Genomic DNA, 9,849 nt, shown 5'->3' with positions numbered 1-9,849 from the left:
AAAAGGACCTAATACTTTACATATGACTGGCTATAAGTGATGTTCTTAACAAATTGTTGTAATCAATTGACACTGGGATCCCACAGAGCTCCATTGTTGGGCCTTTATTTGTTTAATTTTTTGGGTCTCTCCCTTAATGGCATTGTAAAAAAATTCAGAGGGTTCCAAAAATGCATTACCTATGTTAATTTCCAATATTTAGTTGGATTTTAAAAATACAATGAAGTGACACAATTCCGATAAGCTAACTAGAAATTTTTGGCTTGATTCACAGGTACTGGATTTAGGGGGAAACCAGGTAGAGGCACATACCCTATGATGTGCACTCTTGACTTTCATGAATAACTGATGTCTTGTCAAATATGAGACAAAATACGATGAGGTCATTGTTGACATGAAGTACAAATTTTGTGAGGAACATGTGGAACAATAGTTGTTAAAAATCCTAAACTTTGTTACCCCTTGCATAAATACTTATCCTCATTCCTTCTTTATCCTGCGCTTCAACTCTCGCAGCCATGTTACCTATTTGTCAGCTCCAGATCTTGAATGTAGAAAATTTACATCAATTTTGTACACAAAACTGTTTTTTTAAGACGTGATAAAAATCAATATAGTTTTTTCATGTCACTTTAGATTTCTTTGTCACTCTATGGTTGCATTTACCACTTCCACAGCCCCTGTTTCATTTAAATTATGTCTACTTTATTTAGTCACTCATTTTTTTGTGTTTTCATAATTTCATTCACTTTGTTAAAAGATGATAGAAAGCAGCCCAAGATTAAACTAGAGAATGACAATGCGGTTGCCTGACATTAATTAGAATCTACTATATATCTGATCATAATTAGCACAAAAATGAATCGCCTAAAATGTTAATTGTGAACACATTGCGCAAGCGCAGTGTGGCCTGACACGCCTTAGTCCCTATGTCAACTTGTAGGTAATCAACCTGAGCAGCAGGGTCGGCACTAGATCTGACGGTGTTACGCAGGTTTATTTATAGCAAGTTTACTCGAAAGCACGTTTCATTGTAACCAAGTTAAAGAAGTACAATTTAATAACATTCGGTTTTAATTGTCAGCATGTTCCCGTCTTCTAGCAGGGTCAAACTTAACCGAGTCGCGCTAAAAGACGTCATTGGGCTAAAACTGGTGCCGCGGCGGAGACGAGTCCCGAAGTCGCAGAATAACGTTAACGTTACAGCTGACTCCGAAGAAAATCAAGAGGAAAACCAACTACAGTCAATGAAAGACACTAATGTTACACCACTCCCTTGCTGCAGTGAACACGTCCAAACTCCCTTAACAGACCAAATTTGGCCAGAAAATGTGACCGATACGACCGGTGCCATCCCCGAAGGAGAGCCGGAGGACAATCGCGTAGGTACGCAGAAGGCGAAGGGGGAGATTAATACGCAGTCATGCAAAGAGTGATCGTGTGTGATTTATACTGGAGGGGCCGTACACTGTAGGCAAGTATCAGCAAAGCAAACCCAGAACCAGAACCAGGTGCAGATTGAACAGACTCCGAAACCCCTGCAACTTCAGACTGAGGTTTACTTGTGGCCTTTACGCCGATGCAAACAGTGCGCTGCGTGAACATACAGAGGTCCACCGCAGGGTAACACCGAGGGGCAAAATGTCTTGTCAGGTTGAGTTGAGTAGTGAGACACCCTTGGCCCCAACAAGTAAGGCTACAAAGACCCGGACACCGTCGGGTCTGAAGTCTAGTATGTGCAAATCATTTGGTGGAAGATGTCAATCCAGGCGAGGACATGTTAAACATAAAACTCGTGTGACCCACGTTGCTAAAAACGGGGACAGGGGAGAGGGTCAGAGCAAAGCCAAGGCCAGGTCCACGGGGGGGGGATCCTGCAAACACAGAACAAGTGCAAACAGGATCACGGTCGATATCCACCGGACTGTCAAGTAAGATGCACTTTATCAGTGCTGTTTGCTTAAGGTTGGTTAGTTAATTAGCCGTAAGTAAGCGTGTTAAGTTGCTGGGTTTGGACGCCAACATTTCTTAACTGTATTTCTGGAGGTAAAAGCATAAGCTAACTTTTGGCTAACATGCTACTTTTAGCTATAGTACAGTGTGAGGAAACGTGTGAGATGCTAAGCTAATGGCGCGGCTAAATCATAATTTTACTGTCCAAACAAATCTGTCAGTGTAATTAATATATAGGGGATAATTAAAATGTATTTTAATTAACACTTAAAATGGCAGTTTGAGACCACAGATTTTTTTTCTATGGTGAATTAAATAAGATGCTAACTCGCAGCTAATGAGGGAACCCCCTTCAGGTCAATTCAAATGAACTGCCATATTGGGTGAGACTCCTTGCACACTACTAGCTTTGGACCCTTGGGGGACCTTTACTTAGATTTTGGAGGCCACTGTACCAGACGGTTGGTTTGTTGTGACTCAGTCAGACTGGGCTAGATTTAGAGTCATTTGGTTGCTTGATAATAGGGATTGAAATGTTTGCAACTTGCATATTTCCATTGGGATAGTTTCATCGTCTCTGCTTACCAGGTTGCCATTAAACCTAGGACACTGTGGAATTAAAACAGTGCAATGCATATCCCTATTTTGGACTGTCTCATCCACATCATGGAAATCGGTACCAGAAACTTCCCATTAAAAAATCTGTTGAAGCAGCTCTGTGCTGCTTTTTATCAGAGGTGGGGAGGTTAAGTCCTCATCATAGGAGACTTGTAAAACCACAATATACGGTTTGGCAACACTTCCAATAAAGCATAAGTCTCACCTTTGTGTGGCTCGCATGAGTTAGTTTTTGACTATGGAATGGGCTCATTGCTGTTCCTTGTGACTGACGGGTAGGTGGGGTTGGGGTTGCATCCACTGCAACTGTGGTTCTGACCAACCATTGTTGCAGTGGATGCTTTCCACAGTAAAACACCCAATAATAGACAGTAATGAACACATTACAGCTTGGTGTTATGTATTGAGGAGAACAAGACGCTGCACTTGAAAACCAAGCCACACTAAGGTGAAATTTATGCTTCAAAATGTGTTTTCAAACAGCATTTTTAAGTTTTGCAAAGAAAAAAGATGTCAGACGTGTGGTAACTGGTTGATTTGGCAAATTCGTAACATCCCTAACTTTTATAAAAGCAACGCATCGCTGCTCTCCAAAGTGTTTTGTCTGATATACTGTATCCCATGCTGCGGCTTAGACTGTTCCTAATGTGGCTGACATTGGAGGGAATCCACACTGTTTAGCCAAAATAAATAAAACCACTGTACCATGGTGATAGGGTGGGCTTCTCTTTAAGCTTAATTCCATATGGTGTCTGTTGCATTCACGTTTGCAATTTTTTTTTCCACTTGCAGACTTTGATAGAAATACGCACCCAAGCCCAACAGGACTTGCTGATTCAGAACGGTCTTCAAGAAGAGCTGTCAGAACCTCCCACTGTGGTCTCTGTGGTGACTGTAAATACATTTCCCCTCAGCGGAAGACATTAGGTAAGCAAGGGCAAGAAAGCAGTTGCCCGGGGCCAGAGCGGCCTACCATTGAAGTTAACATCAAGAATGAAAACACTGTCACTGAGACCTCTAAGAACATTGTAATATGGATAGACCAGTACCCAAAGGTGCCACTTTGTGACATAGCCCAAAAATGTGACTTAAGTCACAATTGTGGCTACGTGTTACCAGATGTTCTCAAGACCAAGGTTGTGCATTGCTTCAAACAGGACATGAGAGCTGGATTTCAGTTTGTGCCCGGTTGTTTAGGGCATAACAAACACAAAAGTGATGAAGGTGCTCTAGCTAAAGAGTTTTGTCCCAGGGCTCAATCTGAGAAGAGTGTCTGTCAGTCTCAGAGTTTGACTAAACACCTGAATGAACTCGCTGGAGCAAAGGCGTTATCAAGTCATCCCTCGTGTCGTTTCCTCAAGAGTTGGACAAGTGATGACTCTGCAACCTGTTCAGCTTCTTTCTTGCTGGGTAAACGTACAAAAAAAGGTGAATGCAGGACTGGCATGTGGGACAGTGATGTTGAGGAGGATCCTGGGCCAGGATCCCATCTCATAGGGGCAGAGATTCGCAGAGACAAAAGAATAAAGCGTAGGGATAGTGTTAATGATGGGATTTTGCCTTCCACTTCAGATTTAGAAAGCAAGAGTTGCAAAAACCCAGCAAAAACAGACACTAGAGACAAAGAGAAAACATTTTTCGGGAATGCTGTTGGGGACAGCAGCAAGTTTGGCTCAGCTGTGAAAGAAAACTGTAAGAACCCTTGTGGTGAGAGAGACAATCCCACAAAATCGGATGCAGCACAACTGTCCTCAGAACGGTTCTGTCAGAGGAATGAGGTGGACACGGATGATCTGGAGTCATTCACCTGCCAGAGAGCGAGGGTCTATTTCAGGAAAAACATTTCTTCTTGTGCACGCACATACATGTCGTGGCCCTTCTCTAACAGCGGCAGGACCCTTACAGCACATGCCCCCGCTTCAGGCAGAGCCCACCAGTTTTCTAATCAAAACAAAGAGAAGCAACAAGAGGATAGTGAAAGCATTTTAGTAGACAGAAATGGGAAAAGACATAATATGTCTTCAAACTCTTCAGACAGTGAAAAATGTGCAACTCACTTAATGGAGGCTGAAGAATCACTAGCCAGCCTTCCCTCAGATACGGCTACCCTTTCCAACCCACGTCAGCATGGAAGAGAGCCTGGCACTGACACCTCAGCCTCACCTTTGCCAGGACCTAAAACTGACAGCTCCCTGTCTACCCCCTCCCCCTTAGCACTTGGCCTGAGTGACTGGGAAACTGCCACTACTTTGTCTTCCATGTCATCTCCATTCACACATGGTGGTCTGAGCAGCCTCTCAGCCACACCTTCCTCTCTCCCACCTCCATCATTCCTACTACAGAAAGTCAAAAGGGTTGAGTTGGCTGAAGCCTCTCCAACCAAGTGCATGGTCAGAGCTGTAGGAAAAACATTGTTCTGCTGCGAAGAAACTCGAACTTCTCCTCCACACGACTCCGACTCCTTTCATTCATGTGAATCCTCCCTCCTCCTCCCTCAAGACGAGCAAGAGAGTGACGAAGATCTTCTTGCAGGCAGGAGCAAAGGGAGATCAACGCACAACATCCTCACAGACAAGTGTGCAGACATTGACTTGAATGAGTTGATGCTTCCACCAGCGCTCTCTCCTGTCAATACCCCACAAGGGCCCTCACGGACAAGCTTCCAGCACCCAGGCTGTTCGTCGTCGGAGGAGGAGGAGGAGGAGGAGGAGATAAACAAAGACACCAGCAAACACGAAATGTTACCTGAATGTCACAAGGTACAAATTGTTAATGGCAATAATGAGAACTCCAGGGATTATATTGAACATGGCGTTGAAGAATTTCAAGGAGCCTCAACAAATCTCCCAACTACTCAAACTTCTACCAGCAATGATGAAGACGATGTGGATGATGGTAATGAAGAGGAAGACCAGGATGACAGTGATTATGAAGATGACGTGGAACAGGTTAACAAACAATCCGAACAAGTTCCCTCAGACCCTAAAATAAAGGCGACCCTTACCTCAAGTGACCTGACAGAACCCTGCTCTTCTCCCAGCAGTGATGAAGATGATGGAGCCTTCAGAGAGGAAGGACAGCCACGGTCTGCTAGAGATGTGGAATCAATTCCATCTGAAATATCAGACAGTGAAAGGGATGAAACCAAAGTAGAGTCAGCGGACAATACTGAGCAGGGCATTTTGGATGAGGTCACGGCTTATGAACAGGATATTCTGCTTGTCGACGTGGTCCAGTTTGACCCTGAGCTGTTTGAAAACCTGCCCCAGGAAAGTTCACTGAAACTGGGTCCTAGCAGGGTTACTGAGGCACCAAACATCAGGCCTATTGGAGGGGTGAAGACGCAGTCGTCAGGGACAGATGCAGCATCACCGAGGTTTGAACAAAGGTAAGGTCTCATATTAAATCACATCTCCTTACAGTCACAGATAAATTATGTAGTCCATTAAAAATAAATAAATTACTTCGGTTGTGTTTCAGATCTTTCCCAGTTCATACTGATTTTCACTGCGACAGTCCCATCACAGGTATGGCCAGTGCACCAGTAGAAATCCATCTTCTAATAAATATTTCAGATTTTGTGTCATAATGTGACACTAGTTGCTCACTGGTACTGACCTTGATGCATAGACATGAGCTGATGCTACAAATCCTCAAACTGGGAGATTTTCTAGCCAGCCAGTGGCTTATTAGACACAAATGAAGAGCAAACAGACCCATGATTAGGACACTAAACACTAAATTCTGCTTGCAGACAGTTTCACAACTGATGTGCAACTCATATGTGTAACTCAGAAAAATGTGATCTGTCCCTTTTGAGAAATGGAATTTGCTCATGAGGCATTGTGTTTGATACAAAGATCATCCAGTGATTTTGTTTTTGTGTATTTTACAGAGGAGAGCAGCAAGAGGCCATGGAGACCTCAGTGTGGCAGCAGCCCTTTCAAAAGGCAGAGCAGCGCATCGCCTGCTGCAGAAAAGCAAACCAAATACATGGTAATGTAGTGGGTCTAAAGATGTGTCCTGTAGTGGACAAGGACCTCACTTCCTGGGACTGTATGTCAGGACTTTACTGGAGGGCACCAGACTCTGCAACAGCATAGCGTCTTCGCAGTTGTGGAGAAACAAAACATTAACAAGGGTCTCTTTGCATGGATGCTCTCTGTGCCTAGAAAGAGAAGAGAGAAAGAGAGCATAATGCACATTAACATCACAAAATGAATAAATAACCAAAAGTGTTACCTTTCAGAATAACAGTCTCCACTAAATCCATGTAGTGTTTTACAGGTATTTATAATGTCCTGCAACAGCATACACACTACTACACTAACATTGGGTCTAATGCGTTAAGGTTAGATGTTGTGGATGAAGTGATGGCCTAATGGACACGAGGAGTGTTTAACACACAAACTTGACCAAACAGGTTTTGTTACTACAATAAGAAGTATACTTTTATAATTTTAAATCTGTGTTGTGTTTTTGAGCAGGGTCTGCCCGACGCCAACAACAATCATGTAAACAAATTCCTGGAAAGGTACCTGTTGGCGCACGTCACATGATCAAACATTTCTTCGGCAAAGTTGATCTTTCTGCATTTTCATGCTCACTTTGTTTGTGTCCTCAAATAGGAGCCAGCCCGTCCAGACAGTGACCTCCCTGCATTATCACATCCCTCCACTTATGACCCAAAAGATTGGTGCGGGAAAATGAAAACAGCATCGACAGTGACTAATGTTTAAACTTGTGTTACTTGTATCTTGTTTGAATGGATAACCCCTCATTTTTATGTAAATGTTCAGTTCAATGTCTATTATGTAAAGTAAAAACTTCAACTGCTTTGTATGACTTGTCTTTTGCTTCTCTTCTGTCCACACAGGGCCACGGATCACAAACCCAGCAAACTTGGCAGAGTTTAGGCGGCAGAAATCTAATGCCGTAAGTGCTCCATTAAATAAACAGTCACTGTCTTCCCACAGAAAAGACCATCATTTATGTTTATTAGCTATAGCATAGATTGCATTTTCTGGTTAAACTAAAGAATCTGATCAAATTGAATCACTGTTGGACAAACTACGTTTTTAACAGAAGTTACTGTAGGTGGTGTGGTATGACTCAATAACCCTGGATGCTAATTGTAATATTGATTTGGTTGGAGGCAGAAGATCAGTGCCTGGAGATGAATTACAAGGACGCTCATATTGTTAATGATATTTAATAAAGATGCATATTCTCCTGCCACTGACATGATGTTTTTAATTTTATTTGAGTAACGTAGCAACTTCTCTCCTCCAAACCCTCAGTACTGTAGGCAGTACTTCAGTGAGTCGCTGTCCTGTGGGTTCAAGATGTGTCGGTTCCAGCATGTGCCTGTGGAGGGGGACGAGAAGGTACGATCAAAGTGAAATGAATGTTTTCTTTGCTTGCCAGAGGCATGGCAAACCATGAATACACCAGAGCAGGCCAGATCTGCACTGAACATTGTTCTTTCATCAAGTAAAGGTGCTTCTTGCAAAAGCTTTCTGAAGGGTGTCACTCTGAGAGGCGACATCGCCCTCTGCTGTGCCATAGCTGTAATTCCACACTGCTGCTTCACTTTTTTCCTTTCTTTCAGTTCTGCATTGATACTGTAACACGATTCACCAAAAATCCAGCATGCCTTCAAAAAGCACGTAGGTTTTCAACTTATCCAATAATTGAACCCCAAATGGACAATATTTAGAGTTAAGTGGCCATAGCTGATAGCACAGAGTAAATATGTCTCTGTTTGAATGTCCTTACTTCTCTCCCACTAAACTCTTTGTCCTCAATTTCCTTTGATGCATCATCATTCTGCTTTGCCTGTCTGACTCTCCATCCTTACATTGATCTCTTGCCCATCTTACATTGTGTACAGGAGCTGTGTTTACAGGCTACTACCAGAACAACCCACCAGGAGTGTATTTCTCCATGCCGGTGCTTCTATCACTCCTCTGGTCTCTGCTCCAGGCTGGCATGGTATCTGATGTCTTCTCTGTCCTCAGCATCAGCGTGGCCCACAAGATAGTGGTCAGTGTGGTTTTTATCCATCCTTCAACAATATTGTCACGCTGCAGTACATGTTGCAGTCCAGTAGAGGGCAGTGCATGCTATATTTTGTATGTGGAGAGAAGCACTTTGTGGTATTTTTCAAATGACCCATTACCACTAGGGTCATAAAGATTGATGTTAAACTGTATTTCCCTCTGCTTCTCTTGCTAGCCTGGCCATGAGTTCCTGTTGGCTCTCTTTAACCTTGTGAGAGAAAAAGGTCTCGTGAGTTTTGTACCTGAACTCATGCAGCTCACATTCAAGGTATCTTGATTCTGACACACTTTACTTTTCTTAATGCAGTAGGAGCTTCATTTTCTATGTTGAAGAATTTAATGTGCATATGTGTTGACAGATGGCCAGTACGGGCCTAGAGCTGAGTTTGGACTGCCTAGACTGTGTCAAAAACACTCCTGAGTTCCAGCAGACAGTCTATCCAAACTCACTTGTTTCAGTACTTGGCAACCACAAGTAAGTGGAACTTCTGTAGCCCCCACATATTGAATGCACTGTCACATCAGTCTTATAAAAGTAGTTAATTGTCATCCATGCTTATTTACAGGTGCTGGTCATATAATTAGAATATCATCAAAAAGTTTATTTCAGTGATTCCATTCAAAAAGTGAAACTTGGATATTATATCCATTCATTACACACAGACTGATATATTTCAAATGTTTATTTCATTTAATTGTGATGATTAAAACTGACAACTAATGAAAATCCCAAATTCAGTATATCCGAAAATTAGATTACGACCAATACAAAAAAAGGGCATGTACAGCACTCAATACTTAGTTGGGGCTCCTTTTGCCTGAATTACTGCAGCAATGCGGCGTGGCATGGAGTCGATCAGTCTGTGGCACTGCTCAGGTGTTATGAGAGCCCAGGCTGCTCTGATAGTGGCCTTCAGCTCTTCTGCATTGTTGGGTCTGGCCTATCGCATCTTCCTCTTCACAATACCCCATAGATTTTCTATAGGGTTAAGGTCAGGTGAGCTTGCTGGCCAATTAAGAACAGGGATACCATGGTCCTTAAACCAGGTACTGGTAGCTTTGGCACTGTGTGCAGGTGCCAAGTCCTGTTGGAAAATGAAATCTGCATCTTCATAAAGTTGGTCAGCAGCAGGAAGCATGAAGTGCTCTAAAACTTCCTGGTAGACGGCTGCGTTGACCTTGGACCTCAGAAAACACCAGCAGATGACATGGCACC

The 9,849-nt window shown here is 43.0% G+C and overlaps 1 protein-coding gene and 1 pseudogene across 1 annotated transcript; one reads left to right on the top strand and one right to left on the bottom strand.

The window, feature by feature from the left end:
- The first annotated feature begins 957 nt into the window (after nucleotides 1-957).
- Nucleotides 958-9,112, top strand: LOC123980094. Its single transcript, XM_046064319.1, has 12 exons — nucleotides 958-1,386; nucleotides 3,364-5,959; nucleotides 6,052-6,098; nucleotides 6,467-6,567; nucleotides 7,059-7,105; nucleotides 7,200-7,267; nucleotides 7,448-7,506; nucleotides 7,872-7,958; nucleotides 8,183-8,240; nucleotides 8,465-8,616; nucleotides 8,809-8,901; nucleotides 8,993-9,112. Exons 1-12 carry the CDS (start codon nucleotides 1,086-1,088, stop codon nucleotides 9,110-9,112), a joined length of 3,729 nt encoding a protein of 1,242 aa, XP_045920275.1. The 5' UTR covers nucleotides 958-1,085.
- An 81-nt stretch (nucleotides 9,113-9,193) lies between these two features.
- LOC123980556 overlaps nucleotides 9,194-9,849 on the bottom strand; it is a 3,243-nt pseudogene continuing 2,587 nt past the window's right edge.

Source organism: Micropterus dolomieu, linkage group LG01, assembly GCF_021292245.1.
Source record: "Micropterus dolomieu isolate WLL.071019.BEF.003 ecotype Adirondacks linkage group LG01, ASM2129224v1, whole genome shotgun sequence".
Classification (NCBI taxonomy): Eukaryota; Metazoa; Chordata; class Actinopteri; order Centrarchiformes; family Centrarchidae; genus Micropterus; species Micropterus dolomieu.
Note: the sequence above shows the minus strand (reverse complement) of the source record. Positions and strands in the feature narration are given on the sequence as shown.

Excerpts from the sequence above, each read along its gene's own strand:
- LOC123980094 (XM_046064319.1), top strand. The coding sequence starts at position 1,086 with ATGTTCCCGTCTTCTAGCAGGGTCAAACTTAACCGAGTCGCGCTAAAA. Across the intron at positions 1,387-3,363 it reads GCCGGAGGACAATCGCGTAG|ACTTTGATAGAAATACGCAC; the intron begins GTACGCAGAAGG and ends TTCCACTTGCAG. Across the intron at positions 7,507-7,871 it reads GGCGGCAGAAATCTAATGCC|TACTGTAGGCAGTACTTCAG; the intron begins GTAAGTGCTCCA and ends CCAAACCCTCAG.